The sequence below is a fragment of the Symphalangus syndactylus genome, chromosome 7 (genome assembly GCF_028878055.3).
Source record: "Symphalangus syndactylus isolate Jambi chromosome 7, NHGRI_mSymSyn1-v2.1_pri, whole genome shotgun sequence".
Lineage (NCBI taxonomy): Eukaryota > Metazoa > Chordata > Mammalia > Primates > Hylobatidae > Symphalangus > Symphalangus syndactylus.
This window is the reverse complement of record NC_072429.2, coordinates 18,628,766-18,656,030: the sequence shown is the minus strand read 5'-3', so window position 1 is coordinate 18,656,030 and position 27,265 is coordinate 18,628,766. Positions and strand designations below refer to the sequence as shown.

General features: G+C 45.7%; 1 protein-coding gene across 18 annotated transcripts in view; it reads left to right on the top strand.

Moving 5' to 3' along the window:
* TENM2 (teneurin transmembrane protein 2) overlaps positions 1-27,265 on the top strand; it is a 1,678,453-nt gene that overhangs the window by 1,567,968 nt on the left and 83,220 nt on the right. For all 18 annotated transcript variants that reach the window (XM_055285322.2, XM_055285321.2, XM_055285327.2 and 15 more), the window contains one exon: positions 7,134-7,280. In XM_055285322.2, the coding sequence (XP_055141297.1) occupies positions 7,134-7,280 (147 nt within the window). The remainder of the gene's footprint in view (positions 1-7,133; positions 7,281-27,265) is intronic.

Sequence of the window (27,265 nt, the reverse complement as noted above, 5' to 3'; positions counted from 1 at the left end):
AACAGTGATATTTACAACAGTTGGTGAAGGGGGGGTCCCTAATTAAGTTAATATTCGGAAGCACAATTCTTCCCAAGAGAGAGGGCCCCCATGTAGTCTACCTTCGTGTCTCCTGCACCTCATAATTGCCCTTAGCTCCAGCGGGTTTTGTTTCCACTCAGCCAGTCCGATGTGGTATTGCTGGAGTTTTGGCTGGTGGTCACTGGGAGAATGAGAATTTCTTAGGCTGTGACACAATCACACACAGAGGACACTTGATGAACCTTCATTTTTAACTTGAAAAAGGATAGGTTCTGGTTTTTTTCCCTGATCTCAGAGTGAGGCAAAGAGAAATGACCTACACTTCAGGCTATGCCCTAAAGGGAAAACTTACCACTAATTATAATATCTGTCATAACAACTATATAGACACTGACAACAATTAGTGTCACTATCTACTGAGCACTTACAATGCGCCAAGCTCTGTTGAAATCTTTAGCTTTATCATTCCATTCAATACCTCTGGTATCTGTAAAAAAAAAAAAAAAAAAAAAAAAAAAATAGTAAGTACAGTCTTGTGACCATCCCTAAATTATTTGATCAGCACATATTTCTTGAATGTCTGTTACGTGCCAACCATTCTTCTAGACTCTGAGAATATCTCAATGAACAAAATAGGCAAAACTTTCTGCCTTTCTGGAAGCTGTATTCTATTGGAAGAGAAAATAAATAAGATTAACAAGTGAAATACACAGTTTTACAAACAGGCTGAGGCTCAGAGAGGTGGATCTACCAGCCCAAGCTCACACAGACAGCAAGAGAGACATCCAGATTCCATTCCCAGAACTCTGACTCCAAACCAGGTTAAGGTTTTCCCCATAGTTGAAATTTAATAAAACAAACAAACAAAAAAAAAAAAAACAAACTTTTTTTTCCACCTCAGTTTAACCTAAGGTGTAGGTGCTCTCCTGATGGTCTCTTGAAGCAAGCAGGTACATCTGGCTTCTCTGGCTTTCCCTGTCATCTGTCTGCATTCCCATGCAGCCTGTTGTATGTTTTTACTTGCATTTCTATCTGGATAGGGTATTGCCCTTTATGCTTTTCTTAGGCATGCTTGATGTTGAATATTAAAATCCTATTTCTCTCTTCATACCCCTCATGCGTTATTAGCCACTTATTTCTACCTTTAAATTGCTGCACATGGCAGAACATTTCTTGATGGTTTTTTAGAAAAGCCTTTTATGGTAATTATAGCTTTCTTCAAGTGCATTTATGCTTCCCTTTTTACCGTGCTATAGACGTTATTTTGTTCATGCCTAATTTTTGTTAAGGCAAAAAGCCCGCCTACCTGGTAACTGTGCGGACAGACTTTTTTTTCTAGTGGTTGGAATTTTATGTGTAGAGTCTTGGAAACTCTCTCATTTCCACTCTGCCAAAGGCATTGGATTCAGCCAGAGTTATTCGTTCATCATTTCCCCCAACTACTTATTGAGTACTGGCAATCCAGGAGTAAACAAACTAGACATGGTCCCTCCTTGACAGTTTTACACCATAGCAGGAGCGTCTGGGGCAGCTGTTCGGTTCACAGTAGGGGCACCATTCAAAATGTAGGTAATGACAATGGGTACATTTATTATGACACTTTTCCAGCAGGTGACAGTAAAATGCCTTAAGGAAGGGCTGCTACATGGCCTAGCAAGCATCAAGGAGGCACTAGCCAATTGTGTTACAGCAGGGCGGATAGTACCACATAAAGGAAAGGATAAAGATGCCATGACCGGTGCTGCTGGCATGAGCTTGGGAGCTTTGGAAAAGCTTCCAGGAGGATATGACTTCTGAGTGGGGATTTGAAGGATGTATTGAAGTTAGGGAGGTGAGAAAAGTGAAAAGGAAAGGCCGAGTGGCTTAAGTCTAACCAAAGCCTAAAGTGATATTGAGATAGGCTGATGTGGTAAGAGCCAGTTCATATGAAGTCAGCAAGCCCAGTTAAGGACTTCAGACTTTGCCCATGGGTCAATGGAAAGCTATTGAAGTGTTTCCAGCAGCGTCCAGAATGTGAGAGATGGATGACAGTACAAGACTGGAGGCAGGGACACCAGTTAGGAGGTTTTGACAAGCATCTGGACCAAAGATGAGGGCGGCTGGGGTTAATGCGGTGGCAGTAGGGGTGGAAGTAGAGCACAGATTCCAAGATATTTAGGAAGAAGGACAGATAGGAGTTCTTGCAGTTAAGAGGAAAATTAGGCAGAACTTGGTTGGAATTAGATAGAAGAGACAAGAGAAGGTAGGAGAGGAGGGGAATGATTAAGAATGCCTCCAAGGTTTCAGTGGTGGGCAATGAGGTAGATACCTGGATGTGCCATGCGCTGCTCAAGGGGTCAGAGTTTGTGGGGAGGAAAGGTAAAGAGTCAGAATTCTTTTGAGTTTGAGATGCTTATGAGTGTACAAGTTGGGAACAGATGGCTATGTTGAGATGCAAGTTGGAGTTCAGGTCTAGAGGTCAGAAGACTGGAGCTGAAGATTTAGGGGCCATCAGAATATAAGGGTGTGGGTTGGTTGTTGTTGTTGTTGTTGTTGTTTCTTTTTTTTGAGACTGAGTCTTACTCTCTCACCCAGACTAGAGTGCAGTAGCATGATCTTGACTCACTGCAGCCTCCACCTTTGGGGTTCAAGTGATTCTCCAGCCTCAGCCTCCTGAGTAGCTGGGATTACAGGCGCCTGCCACCACACCCAGCTAATTTTTGTAATTTTAGTAGAGATGGGGTTTCACCATTTTGGCCAGGCTGGTCTTGAACTCCAGACCTCAAGTGATCCACCCACCTCAGCCTCCCAAAGTGGGTTTTTTTAAATCCCAAATTTCCACGTCAGCTCTCTCTATATAGGTTGGAATATGACAGAACTAGCCCATTAATATCACTGGCATCCTTGAAAATTCTCCCTGGGAAGAGGGCTTTTGATCTTAGAGAGGAAGTTTCTATTATCTTCCCATGACTCTCAGAAGAGTTTATAGATATGAAGCAGGCAGACAGAAAAGATATAGCACCCCTGATTGTTTTTATTCATTCAAGCACCTTCTATGTGCCTAAAACCAGGCCAAGCTCTGGGATCCAACAGCAAACAACCAAATCTTGGATCTCATGAGGGTTTATGTCTAGAGCTAGGTTTCTCAACCTTAGCACAGTTGAGAATGTGCACAGTTGAAGAATGATACACATTTTGGGCTGTATCATTCTTCATTGTGGGGCCTGTCCTGTGCATTGTAGGGTGTTGAGCAGCATCCCTGGCCTCTACCCACGAGATGCCAATAGCACCCTCCTCAAATTGTGACAATCAAAAATGTCTCCAGACTGGGCACGGTAGCTCATGCCTGGAGTGCTGTAATCCCAGCACTTTGGGAGGCCAAGGCAGGCAGATCACTTGAGGTCAGGAGTTCAAGATCAACCTGGCCAACATGGTGAAACCCCATCTCTACTAAAAAAAAAAGTGTATATATATATATATATATATATATACACACACACACACACACACACACACACACACACACACACAAAAATCAGCTGGATGTGGTTGCATTCACCTGTAGTCCCAGCTACTCAGGAGGCTGAGACAGGAGAATCATTTGAACCTGAGAGGCAGAGGCTGCAGTGAGCCGACATTGCGCCACTGCACTCCAGCCTGGGCAACAGAGTGAGACTCCGTCTCAAAAAATAAAAATAAAAAATAAAAAGTGTCTTCAGACAATGCCAAATGTTTTCTGGAGAGAAATAGGGAGACAAAATTGCCTTAGTTGAGAACTGGTATAGGGTCATGATAGAATCTGTAGTCTCTAGGCAGCCAGTTCTCTCTAGCTCCATAAAAGAGGAACCAAACAGGTATGCTTTAAGGGGCTTTATATTGGTGGTCTTGGAGACAGGCAGTACCAGCCTGAAATCCAGAAGACTTCCTATAGGAGACTTCTTGGATGCCCCAGTGTAAGCCCATTGGCCCAATCCAACTTCAGTTATAACATCCTCTCCAGAGAAAAGCCTCTACCTCATACCCGTTTTGCCCTCCAGACTAATTACTTCCTAGGTTTTGTTTTTCCTTAAGTAGAAGCTGGCTTTGCACTTTACAAAGGATCGCCTCCTCAGAAGGCCACCAGTAGAATGAACTTGTGCTGGGGTTAGCTTGGGGTTGCCTAGCAACGCCATGCACCTACCAGGGCTGTTTTCTTCCTCTTCAAGCTAAAAGCAAAGTCCTGTCCATTAATTCCCAGCTGCCCTGAAACTTTTCAGAGATTTGCCAGCTTCCTACTGTTCGTGTTTTCATCTTCCTCATGTGATGTGGAGAAAACCTGCTACTGTGGTCTGTTTATTTCACTTCAATTGGTCGGCAGGGGAAGGTTGGGGAGGAAGCAAGAGAGGAAGAGAAGGGGTTAAAAAAAAAAGCCTCATTCAATCTAGAAATATATGTATTTTGAGTGCGTATCTCTGACTGACATGCTAGTGTTTTTTGCAGATTTAAATTTGATGTAGCGGACGTGGGTTTCCTATACAATGAGGCTTCTGTTGACACATTGGACATGAATTTAGTCAGACATGAGACCTCAAAGTAGCTAAATAACAAAACTCCACCAAATAGATACCGTGCTGAGCAAATGTTGGTAGGTCTGTCATTTAGTGTATTTTCTGTGATCCATTCCCCAAAACTCTACCAGTAGAAATTGTTAAAGCTGAAGGTAGCTGGAGGTTGGAGAAATTCTCTTTTCCTTGAGAACCTGTGAAATGTCCCTTGGGCTTTTCCTACTGAGCTCATTTGGTTCCTGCAGAAATGTCTGTGGCATTTCTCTGCAACTGGGGATGGCTTTCCTCCACACACCTTCTCACGGTATGAAGTGAACAGGGGTTTTCCAGGCAGGGCCACAGTCAGGAAAAGCATGGAAATGTGAATCTGGGCTTTGTGAGGAGGGGTGTGTAGACCAAACAAGCCTTTCCAGGTGTGCAAACACTGGTGCTGTACTTGCCTGCTGGACTTAGTGCCAGGCTGCGCAACAAAAGAAAACGGATTCCCTGGTAAGAGTCTCCTCGTTTGCCCTCTCAAGACAGCTTGGCTTCCCTAGGGACCGTCCCACATAGGTCTCCTCTGTTGCATGCACTCCTGGCTCAGATCCTAATCCAATACCACCTTCTGGAAAGGATGAGAGGCAGCAAGCACTGAAGAGTGAAACTCCTCTTCTTAAAGAAGTAAAACTTAATTGCATACCCTTGAGACCTTGCTTCTTAGGAAGATGCCTTTAAATTCCCACCACTGGCCGGGCACAATGCCTCATGCCTGTAATCCTAGCACTTTGGGAGGCTGAGGCTGGAGGGTCATTTGAGGCCAGGAGTTCAAGACTAACCTGGGCAACATAGCAAGACCCCATCTCTACTAAAAATCAAAAAGAAAAAAATCACTGGGCATAGTGGCGCACACTTGCAGTCCTAGCTACTCAGGAGGCTGAAGCAGGAGGATCACTCAAGCCCAGGAGTTCAAGGTGGCAGTGAGCTGTGATCATGCCACTGCGCTCCAGCCTGAGTGATAGAGTGAGACCCTCCCTCAAATTCCCACCACTGCCATATGCACATATTAGGTTTATCAGCATTCTCATAAGGGGTACTCAAGAGAAAAGAAGGCAGATGCTAGGTGAAGGCCTCTGAACACCAGAGAGAGGAGTAGGGGAGATGCATGCTTTTCATCCACAAGATTTGGGCCAGGAAGGTTTCAAATCAATTACCTCCATCATTACAAAGCTTTTTATCCTCTGCCATGGCCCAATCCAGCCTGCACTTTATGTAGTTTAAAAACAGACGTAGAAAAAGATGGAAACAGAGATGGTGGCAGAGGTAGATATTCAAGGAAATTACTTTCTGGGGAAAAGTAAATTAATGGCCACTGGGGTATATTTAAATTAAGTAAGAAAACATATCCCAAGTGCACAACTCTGCAAATTTACTAGAAGTCATTGCGTTGTACACTGAAAACAGGTGAATTTTATGGTGTGTAAATTATGCCCCAATAAAGCTGTGAAAAGAAAGAAAAATGAAAACATGTCTAGGAATTCTTGCCAGCACGTAGGTTTTGTGAGTGTGGCCACATCCTAGTAGTTCTCTGCATCTTTCCTACCTGTTATAAAGAGCCACGGAGGCTCTGCTAGTGAGACCTTTCCCATCTCTCTTTAGTGCACCTCCTTTCTCCACTTTCCTCCCCCAGACTCCCTATGTCCAAACTCAGGTCAGGAGAGTGCTGGCTGCAATTGATTTGGGTCCTGGAGTAATTAGAAAATTACATAGGCAGCCGATTTTGCACAGGCACGTGAGTGCATGCATGCATACACACACACACACACACACACACACACCAATAAAGGAAAAGAAATCCACAAAATAAAAACTACCCCATCCCACCACCCTTCCCTCAAGCACATATATATTTTTTTCTATCTTTCCCCGATTCATGGCACCCAGCATCTATCCCCTCCACAGCCTTCGAATCCTGCAGTATTTTTAAATTGTGCCATAAATAGGTTGAGTGATAAGCAGCTAACATCTTTAAGTGCCCCTTAAAACTAAATATTACCTGTACAAGCATATGAAAATAGCCCAGCAGAACCATCCAGTTTTCGGTCATGAGAAGCTCATGATAATCCTATGTAAATATATCTTTAAAACTCTGAGAGATGGCGGGCACTTTGCCTCCATCCTGGGTTGATAGGGAATTTTTTCTCTTCTACAGAAGAGCACTTCTTACAAAAAGAAAGAAAAAGAAAGAAAGAAAAGCTTCTTTTCAGTAGCATCAATCCTAAGCTATTGGCTGGAAACCACAGCCTAGCTAGTCTGGTTGTCAGCTCAGCACTGGTTTAGTTGTCTGGGATGTGCATTGAACTCCCCGCTTTGGGAAGGTTGCCTCTGACCTAGGTCAGTTGTCACTGGGGATCCCCTGCATCTGCGACCCCACTCTGTCTTGCTGCTGCATGCGTTGCCTGCTCCCCTGACTCTGGGTAAGGCAGGCGCGGGCCCCACTGTGAGGCTGGCCCAGCGGCTGCCCTGCGGCCTTGCTCCCCTCTGCATGGCTCCCCTGCTTCCCCAGCGTGACCTCATGTCCCTCCTTCTCATCCTCTCCATTTCTCCAACCAGATGGCTGCCCTGACTTGTGCAACGGTAACGGGAGATGCACACTGGGTCAGAACAGCTGGCAGTGTGTCTGCCAGACCGGCTGGAGAGGGCCCGGATGCAACGTTGCCATGGAAACTTCCTGTGCTGATAACAAGGATAATGAGGGAGGTGAGCACACGTCTTCTCATTCCCAGCCCCTAAGAGCAGAGCGTTGTCCATGCTTTTGTCATAAGTCATTTTTCTTCTGAAAGACCTCCCCTGCACTATTGTCGAATGTTGTTGTTGTAACATTTTCTTTGAAGCAAATGCAGCAGAGAACAGGCGTCCTTATGCCGGGGGGATCTCTGGGAGACACCAGCTGGGGGCACTGGGGGTTGATGCTGGCTGAGAATTCCCAAGTGCCCATTGCCACATAAAGGTGGCTGGGCCCTGGCACTGCCTTCAGGGTCACTGGTCCTGCCAGACCTTTCACGGCTGGGGATAACAGTCAGTGACAATGAGGATGACAATCTATACCTACCGCACAAAGCTGTCATAAGCAATGCCTGCTGCCTTCATCTTTACGGCCCTTTGAGCTGTCACTTTATAGGTGAGGAAACCGAGGCCTGAAGAGTGATTAAGTAACTTTTTCGAGATAATCCAACCACAGTTTTACTCATTAGTAAAACTGAGACCCAAACCCAACTGTGGCTCCAAAGTGTCTGTTCTAACCAGTTGTTGGCGAACTATGGTCCATGGACCAAACCTGGCCTGTAAGCTAAGAATGGTTTTAACATTTTTAATGGTTGGTGGAAAAAATCATAAAAAGAACAATATTTGATGATGTGAAAATTATGTGAAATTCAAATTTTGATGTTTATAAATTTTTAAACAGCTTTATTGAGGTATAATTGACATATAAAAAGCTGTGTATATGGCTGGGCACAGTGGCTCACGCCTGTAATCCCAGCACTTTGGGAGGCCATCACCACCATCAAGGCCATAAACATGTCCATCGCTTCCCAAAGTTTCTTCCTATTGACTGAACCAAGGGTTGGGCTGCTTGTTTTCAAGGTCCAATAACAAGATGCAGACACACTGGGAAAGTAATCAGAAATAAACTCTCCCAGGTACAGGGAGAAGGCCAGAGATAATTCACCAGACCAACTCAAAATTACAAAGTTTTCCAGTGTGTATATACCTTCTAAGCTATGTGTCTATGTGTAAGTGTGCATTCATCTGAAGACACAAGTGATTGATTCCATCTAATCTATAACTAAGGTTTGGGTCCTGGAGACCTTCCTCCAGAGCCTCAGTAAATTTGCTTAGCCTAGATGGGTCCTGGTGCCAGGGGTGATTACCCTTCTCTTGTCTCCAGCTAAGGTGTGGAGGTCTGGGGAGTTCCTTTAGACTCCCAGTAAAACTTGTTTAATCCTCAATGGGTCCTGGCATGAGGAGTGTAAGAATTCCTTCATTATCTTGTGAAGGTTCAAGGCCCAGGAAAGGCCTAGACAAGACTCTTGGTGAGCTTTTGTTACATTCCAGCCCTTGTGTAAGTGTGCTGGCTCTTTCCGCCTTTAATATTTAACCTCACCATTCATTCAGTGCCAAAACAGTTGTCATGGAGGCTTACCTGTTCAGCTGTTGATGGGACCTGGCCTGCCACACTGCTCTCTTTGTGATTATTGTTTTGGGGTGATTTTTTGGTTTTAGGAGTTTTTGTGGTAAGAACATTTTAACGTGAGATCTACCCTCTTAGCAAATTTTGAGTATACGCTACTTTGTTAGCTATAGACACTATGCTATGTGGTAGATCTGCAGAATGTATTTATCTTGTATCGCTGACACTTTGTACCCCTTAACCCACACCTCTCCATTTATTGGAATATAGCCATGCCCATTTGTTTATGTTTGGCCTAGGGCTGCTTGCACTCTCCATGTCAGAGTGGAGTCAAAACAAAAACCACTTGGCCATCAAAGCCTAAAACATTTACTCTCTGGCCCTTTACAGGAAAAGTTTTCTGTCTCCTATTCTAAACCTCTGAGCTGAATTTCCCCATGTTCCTTCCTGATAGAGTGCTAGGATTCTGGGGCTAAATGAGGTTGGGTTAGCATGTGGGCCACCTGATCTCCTAAGAATACTGTGGAACGTTCCCTAGACTTCAGTACAGGTGTGTTATCCACCCCCGCCAAAATTACTAACTGATCAGAATTCACTGGGGGCAGGGGTTGTTTCAGAGTGTAGGAAGATCCATGAGTCCAATCATTTGATTTAACAAAAATGTATTTAGTGCCACCTTGGACCAGTCATTGAATTCCAGGAATATCAATGACCAAGTCAAAGTCAGCCACTGCCTTCATGGCCCCAACAGGTCCTTTCAGTGGTGTCCAGAGCAGGGTGCAATCCATCGGGGTGGTGGATGAGAGTGTTAGATATTCTATTTTTATTTTTTCTCACCCTCTTAATGGGTATTTTGCAGTTTCCATAATTTATGATTGCCATTGTGCCTGTATGTAATTTGTAAATAAACAGATGTACATACACTGATAGGAGTACACAATCAAAACAGTTTACAGACCTGATGTGGTTTACAGAGCTCCGATTCATTCATTTTCTCTTTCCTGAAACCTAGCCAAAAGAGAAGGCACTTTAATTCATTTTTTAACAAGTTAAGGCATAACTACATAATGCATTTTTTTTTCCAAGTCAGAATCGCACGACTTTTGCTGGTAAGGTTCACTGTTTTTCCTTATGCCTCCCTGGCGATTTCACCGAGCACAGCGGTTGCTTACAGATCAGCTTCTACTTTCAGAAAGGAGCTGCTCTCCTGGCTCCCTTCCCTGTTCCTGGTGTCAGCAGCTGAAAGCATAACAAATGGCTGGAATGCCGCACAGAGGGGAGAGAGGAAACTCTGGGGGACTGTCTCCCCAGCATACCCTGCCTTACCCACCTCCCTCCCCACCAGCCCTACCCCTGATCCCAGCTTCCACCTGGCCAAAACCAAATTCCTGAAGTGATGGAGCTAAAAGAGGCTCACAGGGTCCCCGGGCCTAAGGGTTGCCCACAATTCAGGATCCCCCCCGGCTGGCAGAGACAAAGCAGTCCAAAGGCAGGGCACAAAAGCAAATGAGGCAGTGATTATGCTAAAGACAATAATAGCCTTGTTATGGGAACTATTAAAGCAAACCTCCCAAGGAAGTAATTAACCACAAAGAAAAAAAAAAAAAAAAGGCTGCATGGTGTTTATAAAAAGAAACTCCCAGTTAATTCAGAGATGCTTCTGTCGGGTGAGAGGGGTAGACACCAATTCGCTCTCACCTGGCGGAAGCAATTCACAATTAACTGAGTTCTTCTTTTGGAGGAGATTCCTCGGTGTAGATTATCCTTTTTACGGTTAATGACTTCCCTAGGAGGTGTGCTAAGCACTTTGCTGTTTATTGATAAATATTAAGGTTGCTCCTCATCAACTCCAGATTCAATCCTGCAGCACACTGATTATATCACTCTTTTTGTTTGGTTGGGGTGGGGCTGGGAGTTCTGCCCTAGTCTCTGTCCTGCTTCGTGAGTTCTCAGGAAGGGCTATGTGAGTTTATAAACCGGGCAGTGGGTCAGAGAGGCCCCCGGGCAGAACATGAATGCAGACCCGGAGAGCAGCTGCAATGAACACATTTGTTATAAATTTCAAGAACGAGCAAAATAATAGAGCTATCTACCGAAGTGAACTGGAAAAGGCAGATCACTTTTCCATCTAGAAACACTCTACTTTAAAAAAAAAGAATCTGTTTGAAGGGATGTATATTTTTTATTTTAAACTGAGATAGATATAGATACAAATACAGGTAGAGATATTTGAAATCTTTAACAGCCTTTTTTCAACCTGGGTTCCTCTATGAGAGAATTAAGCCCTAATACTTTATGGCCACTAGTAGTTCTGAAACTTCAGCATGCGACAAAACCACCTTGATTCAACACAGAGTGCTAAGCCCTATTCCTAGAGCTCCTGATTCTCTAAGTCTGGGGAGGGCGGTGCAAGACTTTGAATTTCTAGTAAATATCCCAGCAGTGCTGACGCAGGGGATGCTGATGCAGGTCCTCTTTGAGAACCACTGTCCTAAGCCATCCGTTCTATGTAATGAATTAACTTCTCTCCTATGCATCTAGAATGGTACTGGATAAAGTATCTCCTTTGGAAGAACTGAGAAAACTTTCACTCAAATATGCTCTGTAGTCAGCAGTGTTGAGATGAAAATCCCTATTGGAGAAGGCTGCCTTAGAATATCCCCGCCAAAACAGTTTATTCCGACGCCCTGCCTTCTCACCGCCTTGGCTTTCAAAGTCTCCAAACACCCCCAGGCATGTGACCGCCACTCATGTAACCTCAGGAAGCAATGGCTGATTCTGAAGGGACAAGCCATACCTGCCCATGGCCTCTAAAAAGAAGTGGAAATGGTTCAGACAGACATGGCAGCCAGCAGACTGTCTTTTTAATAGTGAGAGATCTTCACTTGAACTGCTCACCCCAATTTGAAAAAGAAGAGACTCAAAGAAATATTTTTGCTTACAGAAGACAAATACCAGCTCATTAAAGTCTGAGAATACACAAAACATGTGCACCAAGTGACAGGCAGATAATATTTAATTATCACCACCAAGACAGAGGTGTGAGATTTAGTTCATCACAGCCAGGGGTAGGAGAGAGGGTGTAGATTTCCTCTAAAAGTGGGAACCGCAAGGTGAGGAGGCATTGTTAGACCGTCTGGCCTGGTGAGACAGTCCTTACTCCTTCCCCACTCCCCTTTATCACCCTGAACTTAGAGTCAGGAGCCCTAGCCCTTCCATCATTTCAAGCCGGCATAGGAGTGAGTCTGAAGCTCCTGTGGAATCCTATGAGATGCTTTCTCCCATCTGTGGGCAGCGGTGACAGTGGAGACCAAGGGAGGTGATGTCATAACCACATCGCCTGGAGGTAGGGGTAGGAGGAAGACCTTTTTAGGCTGAGCTTGTCCTCATTCACCGTGCATCACTTTCTTCCTTACTAAACTAGGAGAGATGTCTTTTCCCCCCGTTCCGTTTCAACACAGCACTGAAAGATGTTTTGCACCTTCTCTTTCACGTCCCTGGTTTCTGAACAGGTGACACTGTATCGTCATAATTGATTGAGGGCTTAGGCTTCAGAGTCAGCCTTTGTATCCCAGCTCTGCAAGTCACTTTGCTTCTCAAAGTCTCAGTTTTCTTATCTGTAAAATAGACATGGCAATGCCAATGCCAGTAGCTGCTGTGAAGTTTAAGTGAGAAAATGCATGTGATGTATTTTACAAGACACCTGGCTCATAGATGCCCTCACATATTGGCTGCTGCTAGCATTAATATTATTAATATTAATATTATTTTCTAGAAAGGAAACTGAATTCATGTAGGTGGAACCCAGCCAATAATTTTTCCAGTGTACACAACCACAAAGATTCTAATTTTGTGCTTATTGAACTTCAGTGCTGCATGACTGTGTGGAGGGCTTGTTTAAAAGTCAGATTTCTAAGCCCCCACCTTTGAGGTTCTGATTTATTAGTCAGATATAGGATCCAGGAATCTGCACTTCTACCATGCACCCCAGAGTGTCTGATACAAATGTGTTTGCTCTGCAGATGACATTTTGAGATAAACTTTTTAAAATAATGGTTTTCCCTCGGTGGGCTGACGCAGCCTAATGTCATAGTGCTTACACCCCAAACCCTTTCCCCTAAAACCCCCAGAACACAGGAGTGCAGTGAGGAGGGGGGAATTTTATTTCAGGAAGAAATAAGTAGCTGAAAAGACATGAAGTCTGGGCATGGTGGCTCACGCCCGTAATCCTAACACTTCGGGAGACCAAGGTGGGTGGATCACTTGAGCTCAAGAGTTCAAGACCAGCCTGGGCAACATGGTGAAACCCCGTCACTACAAACAAATAGAGAAATTAGCCAGGCAGGCATCCTGGCATGCGCCTGTAGTTCCAGCTACTCAGGAGGCCAAGGTAGAAGGATCACCTGCTCAGGGAGTTGAGGCTGCAGTGAGCCATGATTGTGCTATTGCACTCCAGCCTGGGCGACAGACTGAGACCCTGTCCCAAAAAAAAAGACATGAAGATATCTTTAGGTCCTTAGTGAATGACTTCAGTATGATTTAGAAGTTCTCCATTCTTGGGTAGAGAGTTGGCTGATGTTTGTTTCAAAGTTTAAAAACCTTTAACTCTCTGTCATTAGGGTATGAATTCATCTATCCACTCATCCATCCATCCATCCATCCATCCATTCATTAGCTTATTCATTTATGGTTTAATAAACATTTGTTGAGCATTTACTAAATGTTAGACCCTGAAAATAAGCCTTTAGAAATACTAAAGCAAACATGACATATGTCCACAAAGAGCTCACTATCCATCTACAAAGACGGATAAACACATTGTTATTATTATTATTATAGTCCAGCATGTGAGAGGTGACAGGGATGGACCATCTTATTAGATGGCAATAGTTCAGTGGGAGCATAGCAAAGGGACTGTCACACGTATGGGTGTCAGGAACATGACATGAGAGAAAGCGCAGCCCATTGTTAAGGACGGGCTCTTCAGCTCGTCTCCATGGAGTGTCCTCAAAGCCACAGATCTGTGTGATCAGTAACCCCTGATAGAGGCTCTTCAGGCCACTAGCAGTTACTGTAGTTCCCTCTCTAAATGAAGGACTCCACACTGGCTTCTCTGTAGAGCAGTGTTTCCCACCCTACCTCCATCTGCAAGGGTTGGTTCCTTGCTTCACTCCAAAGGAGGCTGCCTTGGGTTAAGAGATGTGGTTGCTGGCCTGAGCTCCAGGCATGCCATCCAAGGCACTCCAGCCAGGTCTAAATGAGGAGAAATAACGCTGGAGTCGGTCCAAAGCACTTGGAACAGACAAAACCCACCCCTCGCCCACTGCCTCCTCCCGCTCCCTCCCCATCCCGTAACCATCCAAATTGGTTTGACACGATTCAGGAATGCTCTTCCGGCATTTATCTCACTTGTTAATTAATAACTCACCTTGTCTGTGCATTTAGCAGAGCCAAGCTAGGGACTTCAGGGACTCCAAAAGGGTTCTGGTTCCCATGCCCAAATAGTTCAGTTTCTTCCTCCAATGAGAGACAAACCTTGGTGAACCCACTGTAAATGCCTGGATTAATGTATCCCAATCATGTTGATGGATTGGTTGGATGGGGGACAGCTTAAAAATACAACATTGAGCTATTAATTGGGTTGGATGAGGATCCCCTTTGCAGTCCAAAGACCTTGTGGCAAATGTAGCTGGAGCCATAAACAGAGTCCCTGATTAGCTCCGAGAGAGAAAAGCAATGCATCTAATGCTTAGGAGGAAAACTTGGCCTTGAGGACACTGCCAGCTGGCCAGATGCTGGGTCTGTCTTCTTTAGGAGGGAAGCAGAATTAGCCTCAACTGAGATCTTCAGGGAACACATAGCAACAGGGATCTGAAATTATTCTGGCTCTTCCAGTTGAAATAAGATCTTTGACTTCCTGGGCATATTTGACTAGAGAATCTTCTGTTTAGAAAACTGTAAGGTAGGGGTTCAGTTTGCTTTTATTCTACTGAGGTTTAGAAAAAAGATAAAACCAGCTGCGCACAGCAGCTCACACCTGTAATCCCAGCACTTTGGGAGACCAAGGAGGGCAGATCACTTGAGGTCAGGAGTTTGAGACCAGCCTGGCCAATATGGTGAAACCCTGTCTCTACTAAAAATACAAAAATTAGCCGGACATAGTGGCTCACACCTGTAGTCCCAGCTACTCAGGAGACTGAGGCATGAGAATCGCTTGAACCCAGGAGGCGGAGGCTGCAGTGAGGCAAGATCGCACCACTGCAGCGAGGCAAGATCGCACCACTGAAGCACTTCAGCCTGGGTGACAGAGCAAGACTCCATTTCAAGAAAGAGAGAGAGAGAGAGAGAAAGGAGGGAGGGAGGAAGGAAGGAAGGAAGGAAGGAAGGAAGGAAGGAAGGAAGGAAGGAAGGAATTCTCTTGCATATAAAAATAATAATCAGTAAGATTTTTAAGAGCTTACATGTGCCAAGCACTGTGCTGAGCTTGCTCTGCACCTGGATTACAAGAACAGCCTCCCAAGTGGTCTCCCTGCTACTTCTCTTGCCGTCTGCTCTCTGTTCCTCTACACAGCAGCCAGAGAGAGTGTTTTAGTAGGTTGATGCAAAAGTTATTGTGGTTTTGGCCACTGAAAGCAATTAATTTTGCACCAACCTAATACATTGTAAATCTCATCATTCCATGTTCTCAAAGGGTTTCTCATGGAGTTAGAATCAAAATCAGATGTTTTTTTCACCGTGGCTTACGGGGCCCTCTGTATATCCCCTGCCTTGTCTCTGACCTATCCTCCCCCATCCTCTCCAGAAGCTCTGCCTCATCCACTCTGGCCGGTGTTTAGACTGCACAAGTGCAAAGATTAGTTCCACCCGAGGGTCTTTGCTAGTGCAAGGTGGAAATGCTCAATCCAGGCACATTGTATCACTGGCTCATTGTAGTCACCCAGTTCTCAGCTCAAATGCCTGAGAAGTACTTACTATGAAGTCTTCCTCTGTCTCTCTCCCATCAACCATTAGTGTTTCCTTTATGGAAATATCACACTCCTAAATTTTCTCACACTGTTATTCTTGTAGGTTGTCTGTTTCTTCACACTAGACTGTAAGTTCAGTGAGTCTATTTCATCATATTATTTTCATTATACGCATAAGGATACAAAGGCCCAAGAAGTTAAGACTCAGAATAGGCCTTTCAGCTAACCACCATGATATATGGCTTTTCTCCTTTAAAGCCATTGGCTCATTTTTTCTAAAACACTCAAAAAATTTGGACAGTGTTTCTGAAGAAGATTGAACCAAGTACAGAATGTGTGTTGCTGCAAAGAAGCCTTAGAAAAAAATACCTCAAAGACAAAACCTTTCCATTGAAAATCTTTTCCTGGTACATGTAATTGACCATTGAATTAGTTGGTTTTTTTTAAAAAAAAAAAAAAGGTGTTTAAAGTTTATAATTTACCCAACACAGCACTTTCAGTCTTTTTTAATCAAGTCTTTATTAGTTTAAATGGTTATTAAGTGTCTCTTAAGGGATTATGTTTTTTACCCCCTGATTAGATGACAAATCAAATATTCATTATGAAATTGTGATGAAAATGCATAATCTGAAAAAAAGTTTTAATCATGTAAATCACTATGGACTTATTTTAGGGAATTAAAGGATGAAAACACAGATTTCACTGGTGGCAAGGATGTAATGTTGATATCATTATGTTGGCTTCCTGTATTTGTGCCTTGGCCAGAGTCTTGCCCTAGATGGTGGCAGGCACACCCCTGCCATCCCCCGGTCTCTGTGACCAGCATTTGAATAAAGAGGCAAGGTCCTCGTGCCGTCACTAGCTCTCTTGCTCTCACAGTCTTCCCCCGAGTCCAGACCGGTGGTTCCCTACCGGGGTAACTCGCCCTCCCAGGAACATCTGGCAATGACTGGAAGCATTCATGAGTCATGGCGCCGGGTAGGTGGGGAGGTGCTACTGGCATCCAGCCGGTAGAGGCCAGGATTGATGCTAAATGCCCTACACACACAGGAAAGCCCAAAATCAAAGAATGACCCGACCCAAAATGTCAATAACACCAAGGTGAGAAATCCCATATAGACGTTTAATGTCCCAGGAACACATCTGTCTGAGGGACCAGAGGGTCCCAAAACAGGCAGTGTCCATGGGCCTGATTTGAAAGGACGTGATGTCCAAAACCCTAAGGCATTGAGCCCTTACCAAGGGCCAGGCCCTTGCTAAAACTTCACCCATATTGCCTAAATAAATCATGACAATCCCCACAAGAGCCCTAAGAGTCTTTCATTATCCTTTACATAGAAGCAGAAACTAAGAGCCAGAGAGAAGTGGCTTGTCCAAGCTCCCACGGTGAAAACATAGCCAAGCCAGGATTCAGAACCTGGGTCAAGAGCCCTCCTCTGGGCCCCTCACAGCACCTGAGTGTTTGTTGTGTTAGGGCTCAGAGCAAGGCAGAGCGTAAGTGCTTGAACAACCTCTACCCCTCAGAAACACGAATTTTGCAGCATGCTTAAAAATACCATCGACATTAGCTTTTCCCTCCAGTTTTGCATTTGGAATGCATTTTTGCCACAAAGTGCTTAGGCACTGAAATGCCAGGCGGTGAGCAGGGGAGAGTTGAGCAGTTGGACTTTAAATAGCAAGGTGTTAGCAAGCAGCACAGCAAGAGCAGCTGCCCCAGGCCTGTGCTCTTTTCTTTGACTTTCTATCTCCTCAGCCAAGAGCTCTGGGGGATTGGAGAGGGGCCAGAACTCTGTGGCCAAATGTAAATCCAGAGAAAACTGCGAGGTGTTCCCCCAAACCTCTGTGCCTAATGCTTCTCTTCCTCCCCACTCAACAACCAAGACCAAACCTTTCCAAGGTGATTCTCCTCCTCTGCCTGTCCTCAGGGTATGTCGTCATGGAGCTCTCCCCACCCCCCTTCAGTTTCCTGGAACTCCATGGCTACGTGCACTGAGGCACACTACCTCTTTCATTTATGAGAATCACAGGATGATTTCATTTATGGGAGTCTGGAAATGTCAGATGCAAAAAGGCTAAAATATAGAGTCCCCGGCAGCTGCAAAGCCCAGGGAAGGAAAGTCACTTACTTAAGGCCAAGGAGCAGGCGGGGCAGACCTGAGACTGGAGTCCTGGTTTCCTGGCTCAAAATCCAGTGTGCTTTTCTCAATGCTACGTTGCCACCAAAAGGACCCAGTGACCCTCAGGAGAATGGGTGCCTGCCACTACTGGTTGGAGCCAAGATCTGTTTCAGACCTGGGACCTAGATTAGAATGACTGGAGGTGCCTAGGGTACCTCACAGTGAGTGCCGCCTTCACTTTTGCCCCCCTCAGCCCCTAATTCACCTCTTCTAGTTGCAACCCTGCTCAGACCTCTTGTCATTGATGGCAATGACAGAAAACACCCTCTCCCACATCAGCCACACTCCTGGACAGACCGCTCACCACCAAAATCATTTATTCATTCAACAAACATATACCAAGCCCCCACACTCAGTGGCAGGGCATGTGAACGAATAAGACTCAAACTCTGCCCATAAAGAATCCTCTGTCTGGTGGGAGGTAAAATACACGCTAAAGCTGTCACTGCAGAGCCACATTTTAAGGGTCCATAATAGAAGTAAGGCCAAGAGACCATGGCCGCTCACAAGAGAGGCGCTGAAGACTTCCAAAATAGGTACAGCTTGAATCTTAAAAGATATAAAGGAATTAGGCAAAGAAGGAGGGAAAAGCATTGTGAATTAAGGGAACGGCAAATGCACAGAGGCAAGGAACAGCAATGCCTGTGTGGGGACCTCTGATAAGCCTGGTACCTTGCAGCCTAGTCCACGTGGAGAATGGAGGAGGATGAGGCTAGAATGGGTTTGCATGCAGTGCTGGGCAGAGTGCAACACAGCCAGCATATTTGTTTGTGCCTCCCACCACATAGCATCTCAGTCTTCAAAATTGCAACCATGCCTGCCCCTCAGACAGAAGGCTGATATATCTGCTTGTGTTATTATAAACACACACACCACAGCTGAGAAGCAGGCATGGACTTCTGTTAATGTTGCCTCCATTGCGCATAGGCATTCTTTCTCCCAGGGAGAGGAGACAGCCTGGCAGGGTAGTCGAGAGGCTTTGGGATTTGAGCTTCAGGTCACGTCCCAGCTCCTCCACTTCCTCAAGATACAAGCTTAAATTTAAGCTTTGTCCTCTGTAAAGTGGAGCTAGGGCTAATTTCTGCCTCATAGGGTGCTGTGAGGCTTAGATGAGTTAATGGGTGCAAAAAAGTCAGCACAACGGTTCATATACGTCTTATACGTCAGTGAGCATCAGAATCACCTGGAAGGCTTCATGCACAGATGGCTGGGCCCCACCCTCAGAGTTTCAGATTCAGTGTCTGGCAGGAAGCCCAAGAACGCGCATTTCTCACAAGTGCCCAGATGATGCTGACGCGTTGAGAACCACTGACTTAGCGTAATACGTGCCTTTTGAAGGGAAGCTCAAGTGCTGGCAGAGGGATTCCTCCGAGCGTGCCAGCCCTGGGCCAGCTGATGAGGAGAGACAGGCCAAACAGCTCTGCATCCTGAGGCGGTGGCCACTTGATTAGCATATGGACCTTGGGTACATTCCTGGGTTCACTGAGGTCCTTTTCACAGAAGCTTGTCATCCGGAGAGGAGTCAGGGCTCCAACTTCCCAGGATCCATCCTCCTCCTTCAAGAGTGTTGGAATAAAAGAAAAATGTGGAAGGAGTTTGCTGGGAGAGAGCAGTGATAGCTGGCCCTGGTTCCTTGCCTTTTATGACATTCTGCTGCTTTCTCCCATACCCCCTGCCCCACTTAGGACAGGTGATGCTGTGCCATTTTACTGATGGGGTCCACAGACGTTGGAATCAGACAGACCCAGCTGTACATTCCGACTCAGGTTCTTACTAGCTGTGCTTCCTTGAGCAAAGGACCTAACCTCTCTGAGACTCAGTTCTCTCGTCTGTAAACTGGAAACAATGATATCAACCTCATTGGCCTGTTGTAAGGTTTGACTAGAAAGTTTATAGACAGCAACTTAATGCCCCTTTATTTAAATGGCTGCTGTAAGTGTTTGCATCTCCCTGTATGATGTGAGTTCAGAGATTCTAAAAACATACACTGCCTCCCAATCAAAAACTCATCATTTCAAATAATACATACATTTCAAAATCAGGAACCCATCTTTTGGTCCTGGTTATAATACATTTCCCTCAATTTCATCCCCACTGGCTTTTGAATGAGTGCCGTCTTCCCTCAGAGATCATGAACCGGTGACCCCCAAGCTGGGTGGGTCACTGCCATGTTCCGTTTAGCCACATAGGCTTACAAAAATCTTTGCGTTCATTGCTGACATTTAGAGGATTTCATTTAACTAATAAAGAAACTGAGGGCCTAGAGGTTAACTTGCCAAGAGTCAAACAGTGGAAGGGCTGGGATTGGAGCCCAGTTCTTTTGATTCTAAATGTCTTGTTCATTCTTCTCTCAGACCCTTTTTCTGAAAGTAATTATATGCCAGGTGTGCCAGAGAGTCCAAAGCCGCTAGGTATCTGGGGTCATGCTGGAAAAGAGGAATCCATGGAGAAGACAGATGCAGAAAAGAGAAACGGCAGTCCCCGGAGCAAGCTTCTCCTGCTCTTACTTCTGCCATGCTCGCTCAGAAAGCTTGTGGCTCAGGGAGTGTAGAATCAGGGAGAAAACCCCAGCCTACCTGGGGTCCATCACTCAAAGTCTTAGCCCTTTGATGAGCAACACTAATATCATCATTATCCAACTAGCACACGGTCTGCCAGGGTGGCCATTGCATAGGCCTTTGACGTGCCCTCTTTGTCTATTCATCTTGCCACACAGATTTTGGGATGCCCCCTTACCTGGCCTCTCCATTCCCTACTCGTAATCTTTAAGGCCATGATTTCTTAATAGCTTTCCACCTCCACTCAGATCATGCCAACAACTTCTCTGGGCTGGACTATGGGTCCTCCAGCCTCTAATCTGTTCCCCACAGAGCAGCTAGAAGAATCCTTTTAGAAGTCAGATCCTATCACACCCCTGCTCAAGCCTTGCCAGGGCCTCTCATCTCCCGTAGCACGGCACCCAGGTTGCCGCAGTGGCTTCCATTGCTCTGCATTAGTGAGTCCCCACTTCCATGCTGATCTCATTTCCTCTCTCTCTTCCTCGTCCTCTCTCTGCCCCATACCTGCCATCTTGCCATTCCTACAACTCACAAATACACTTTCACCCTAGGCTTCTGCACTTGCTGTTGCCTCTGCTCAGAGTGTTCTTCTTCCAGATGTTTCCATGACTCATTTCCTCATTCCGTTTAGGTTTCTACACGAACATCACTTCTTTAGAGAAGCCCTCCCTGCCCTCCCTGTCTAAAGCAGAAAATCCCCTCCTTCATCACTGTCCAGCCCTTTACCCTGCTTTACTTAGTGTCTTCAGAACACTGTCACTCTAAGTCCATCATGCATTCATTTGTTTATTGTCTATCTTCCCCCTCTAGAATCTAGGGCCATAATCACAGGGTCCTTGTCTGCCTTGGTCAACTCATTGTTACATGAATTGAATGAGTAAAAGCTTTCATGAGAAGTGTTTGGGATCAGAAGCAACTGTCTTTTATTCAATAGATTATTGGGAGAGAAATACATTTCATTTTAGGATTTCAAAAAACATGCGTACAGTGACACCCAAGTCACTATATACCACTGATATCATTTTATCAATGCGAAGAAAATCCAAATATAAAATACATCTTTTCAGTAAGGCATGAAGACATGGTTGTACTGCTCTTCATCTGTATTATTGACTTGGCCTCATCGCGTCCATTGACTTCGTATGGGTTGGTGCAGTAGGTATGCAAGCCTCATAATCCTCCTTTAAAACAAGAGGAAAGGCAGAGGCTGCTGCAGACTGTTCTTGGGTGAACTCCGACCTCCCAAACTACAGCTTGCTGGAGAAGCATAGAGTAGGGGAGAAGAACAGCAAGTCTAAGGCTGGGCCAGCTGCGTGTGAATCCCAGCTTCCCCACCCACCCGCAGCTGCCCAACCTGAGTCAAGTAACTGACCCTCTCTAGGACTGGGTTTCTCCATCTGAAAAGTGGAAGTAAACAAACGATTACTGTACAACAAGTCCTTCTGCATACACTTTATTCGATTTTTTTGCAACAGCCCTGTTAAGCTAGTGTGATTATTTTTATTTTACAGATGAAGAAACCAAGACTCAGAGAGGTAAAGTAACTAGCTCAAGGCCACACAGTCAATATTTTGCTGACCTGGGGTTGAACACAGATCAGCTGCCTCTAGATCCCGTGATCATAATTGGCAGTATGATACTAATTCCTAGTACCTACACTACAGAGTAGATGCGAAGATTAAATGACAGCCAGGCACAGTGGCTCATGCCTGTAATGCCGGCACTTTGGGAGGCTGAGGCAGAAGGATTGCTTGAGCCCAGGAACTTGAGACCAGTCTGGTCAATATAGCAAGACCTTGTCTCTACAAAAAATTAAAAAATTAGCTGGGCACAGTGGTGGGTGCCTATAGTCCCAGCTACTCAGCAGGCTAAAGCAGGAGGATCTCTTGGACCCCGGAATTTGAGGCTGCAGTGAGCCAAGATTGCGCCACTGCACTGCAGCCTGGGTAACAGCATAAGACCTCATCTCTAAAAATAAACAAATAAGTATAAAACAAAATAAACGAGAAAATCTCCAGAGAGTGCTAAGCACAGTGCCTGGAACATGGCAACAGCCACGTTTAGGAATGACACCGTTTAGAAATGAGTACTTCCAACTCCTCTAATTCCACAGAAAGCTCGTAGAATAGCCAAGTCCGGGCCCTTCTCCCAGCTGGCAGTCTAGGGTATTTCTTTACGCCCCAGAAGGAGAAGCATCATGCCCCCCTACTAATCCTCTCCACTCTGGGGCCAAGCCTCCCATCTTCCCCTCAGGGACAAGGTCTCCCCTCAGGCGGAAAGTAACTGTTCCAGCTTGTTGCTCTGAGGTGTCAGTGGTGACAGCCCCTTTTCTTTCTGAGGGAACCAGCAGGTCACTGTCTGGCACCAGGCTGCCACCCCCTGCCGGGCCTGGGCTGCGCCGGCCGTCGGCTCAGTTCTGTGTGACCTGTCAGTGGGCTCTTTGAAATGGAGGTTGATGAGGAACAGAGCAGGGTAGACCAGGCAGCGAGAGGCCAGGAACAGCAGGCAGAGGGCAAGCATTTGGGGAAATCAGAGGCCAAGAGCAGAGGCCCCTGCTCTCTGTTGCCAGTGGTTTTTGTAACAGCAAAGTGGGGAGACAGCCGCAGCCAGGATAGAAATCCCCCAGGTATAAAAAACGTGGCTCTAGGCTAACAAGGGTCAGACTGTGCCAGAGAGGCCTGTCAGAGGCTGTCCAAGGTGGGAAATTTCTGATCAACTGAGATCATCCCCAGAGGCCCTTTCTGGGTTGAGAGTCAGCAGGGGTGGGGCAGGGAGAGGAAAAGAAGGAAGGGGAAAGAGAGAGAAAAAACAACTAAGAAATGAACATGTTTTCTGAAGCTTCAGTATTTCCGTTCCTAAGTCCTGTGACATTCAGAGGGTACCTATATATGGCTGTGACTGCTTCCAGCCCCCTGTGAAGAACCGAGAACAGAAGTCAAGAGGCTTTGGAGGAGGCCGGGCATGGTGGCTCACGCCTGTAATCCCAGCACTTTAATTCCAGCACTGTAATCCCAGAAGTCAAGAGGCTTTGGGAGGCCGAGGCAGATGATCACTTGAGATCAGGAGTTCGAGACCAGGCTAGCCAACATGGTGAAACCCCATCTCTACTAAAAATACAAAAGTTAGCCAGGCATGGTGAAGGGTGCCTGTAATCCCAGCTACTTGGGAGGCTGAGCAAGGAGAATCACTTGAACCCAGTAGGCAGAGGTTGCAGTGAGCCAAGATCGAGCCACTGCACCCCGGCCTGGGCAACAGAGTGAGACTCTGCCTGGAAACAAAAAAAAAAAAAGAGGCTTTGAGGTAGACAACCAACATGTGAATCCTGAATCACTGCTCCATCATTTACTAGCACTGTGACCTTGGGCAAGACCCTTAAGCTCTATGAACCTCAGTTTCTTCATCTGCAAAATGAGGATCATAGAACCCACCTCAAAGGTTTCTTGAGAACGTGACTGGTTGCTGGCTGGATCGAAGCACAGCACAGGCTGAGCAAGCACAGAGGGGCTTAAGTGGCTGGCAGAGGGCCAGGCACTTAACTGTAAACTTAAGTCAAAAGTGTGAACTGGTTGAAGCTAGGAGCTGGGGCAGAGGGCTGACCAAAACATTCTGCAGCCCAGTTTCCCAAAACATAAATCACCCTCTAATAGGGTGCCTTAGATAAAAGAGCTCATATATACATGCTCGTACAAACATGTCATGGCAGAGGGTACAATAGGCTCGTGTGTGTTGGACACTCAGCATAACAGTCACACAACCTTACATGGCAACTTTGTGTAGGATTTCATTCCAGAGTGCAGCAAACAGGGTCCAAAACCCAGTCCTACCACTTAAAAACAGGGTAGCCATAGGTGAGTTATTTAATCTCGAAGTCTCCCATTCCTCATCTGTAAACAATGATGTTAATAGCACCCAGGATTCTAGTGGTGTCTTAATAAAGGCATGCCTTTAAAGTACCTAGCCCAGTGCCAGGCACCCAGGAAGCTCCTCCTGAGCACCAACCATTGGTTCTCATTGGACATGGTTGCCATTAATGTTCCATTGTCCTGCTGACCCCAGGATGTTGTCACCTAGCACAGGGTCCCCACTCTAATATGCACTGGCCTTGGGAGACACTGGGAGCCGGAGGACAGGGGCTCTGAACTGATGTGCTAGTAGTACCGATGTGGTTTGTCTTGGGCCTGATCACCCAAAGCCCTGCCCTTTATAGGCAGTCAGTCAAGGATGAGACTGCCACTTATGACTATTGAGCAGATAGAGGTATGGCTGGTCCTTCCAAGAACAAAGCCCCCAAACCTAGAGCCCTGTGTTCTCATGAACTGTTTCCCAATGTGTATGGCACTAGATGCAATTGCGGGGAGAGGCTCGGAGCCAGAAGGGTCCCTGGTCAGGAAATGCTGTGTACTCCATGACAATATTAAAGACTCATAATGTGTATCCATGTATCAAAGCCTCCAGGAAGTCCTGCTGTAAAGTTTAACTTTGTTTAACTGACTCCCAAATTATATCTGATGGAAGATCCTCCCCTCCCACCTCCACTTTTGTGTTTCAGGGAATGCATATTAGCATCCTGCAGGAGACGGAGTTTGGAAAAACTGTTGTAGCCCCTCAGCTGTACTGCTGTGGATATTCGAAGGCTTTTTCTCAGTTACTCAGAACAGGGGTCTGAAGCTTTAGTGAGCAAAATAATCATTCTTGAGAATCTTCTTTAAAATGCAGATTCCCGGCCAGGCACAGTGGCTCACACCTGTCATCCCAGCACTTTGGGAGTCCAAGGCGGGTGGATCACCTGAGGTCAGGAGTTCGAGACCAGCCTGGCCAACATGGTGAAACCCTGTCTCCACTAAAAATAAAAATAAAAAAAATTAGCCAGGCGTTGAGGCTGGCGCCTGTAGTCCCAGCTACTCAGGAGACTGAGGCAGGAGAATCACTTGAACCCGGGAGGCAGAGGTTGCAGTGAGCCGAGATGGCACCATTGCACTCCAGCCTAGGTGACAAAAGCGATACTCCACCTTAAAATTAAAAAAAAAAATGCGATTTCCCAATATTTAGTCTCAGGAATTCAGTACGTCTGGGTTGATGGCATCTTGACATCATTCCAGAGCAGGTAATCAGGGAGCACACCTTCAGCAGCGCTGGTTTAAAGCTCAGCCGCTGGAAATACAGTGCTCACAGCAACAGCATAGACATGACCTGGGAGCTCATAAATAATGCAGCTCTCAAGCCCCACCTTAGGACACGGGATGAGAATCTACATTTCAACAAGATCCCTGAGTGATTGTGATGCTCATTAGAATTTGAGAAGCATTGGTTTAAAAGGTTTTTGTTGATGGCATTTGTTTTTGGTTTCTGTCCAGTAGTTGTTGGTGAAGAACCATTTTTTAAAAGTAACTGGACAAACACTATAATCCCCTCGTCAAACATTTCCCCCAGTGGCTTCAAGGTACAGCCTATTAAAGAGAGGTCTTACCTGAATCAGATTTCTGCCTTTGGTAGCAGAGCCTTGATTTTCTTAAGCAGCCCTTGCTTTTTTTCCCACATTCATCCTAAAGAGTAGAAAAGCCAGCAAACAGCTTTCACTGGGGCCTCCTCTCTGCCAGATCTCTGGTCAGACGTGATTCATCTTCCATGGCTAAGTCATAAGAAAGGCTAGAAGGTGCTTTGGTACAGTGATCTCTGGACTTGGAAGTCAGAGTCTGACCAAAAGAATTGGCAAGAAGTAGGAGGAAAACTTCCAACAGGTCTTCCAGAAGGGGTGCAAATACAGTTTTATGTCTTTTTTTTTTTTTTTTTTTTTTTTTTGAGACAGAGTCTCACTTTGTCACCCAGGCTGAAGTGGAGTGACGTGATCTTAGCTCACTGCAACCTCCGCCTCCCAAGTTCAAGCAATTCTTCTGCCTTAGCCTCCCAAATAGCTGGGACTACAGGTATGCACCACCATGCCCCAGCTAATTTTTGTATTTTTAGTAGATACAGGGTTTCACCATGTTGGTCAGGCTGGTCTTGAACTCCTGACCTCAGGTGATCCAACTGCCTCAGCTGCCCAAAGTGCTGGGATTACTGGCATAAGCCACCGCACCCAGCCCAGTTTTACTTCTTGCAATATTTGAGAATGGCCATTGCTCTGTGCAGGGAAGGAGGATGCCTGGGGAGCGACGGTTCATCAGGCAGCCAGGGTATTAATGGCAGGTGAAACCTTCCAAACGAGCATCCTGTCAGCCAATCTATTGCTTTAAAAGGTTGGCAATGCAGGAGACCTTACAGAGGCAATGAAGAACTAATCTCATATTGCCAGGTTAAATCAAGTCAGCCTTGCCTGTTCCTTTCACTTCTTAGTTACATCAAGCCCAAATACTTTCAATTATCCTCACTTCCAACTTGTCAGCAGGCGTAGGGTAAAATGCAAATGGAACAGTACCTTTCTCTCGTGGAGAGCAGGAGATATCATTAAGAATAACCTTCACGTATTGAGCTCTTCCTCTGTCTTAAGTGCTATACATTCATCATCTCATTTCACATGCACCTTCTTAGAGCACCTCTGTGCATTTTGGTGTAGTCGGCATTATTAAGTCCATTCTATAGATTGGAAAACTGAGCCACAGGAATTCAGTCACTTGCCCAAGATGACACAGCTGATGAATAATAGACCAGGTTTTAAAGCCAGACCATTCTAATTCTAAAGCCCATGTTCATTTGCTATTTTTCAAACTGAGCCAAAAGCCCAGTACCACCCTGGACAAATGGGGCAGGGCAGGGACCAAGCATTGCATCTCAGTGGGCCCTGAGCTTTGGGGTGACTCCCTTGAAATTTTCTAAGTTGCTCCCCCAGTGTCAGGGACTGGCCAGGGTCAGCAAT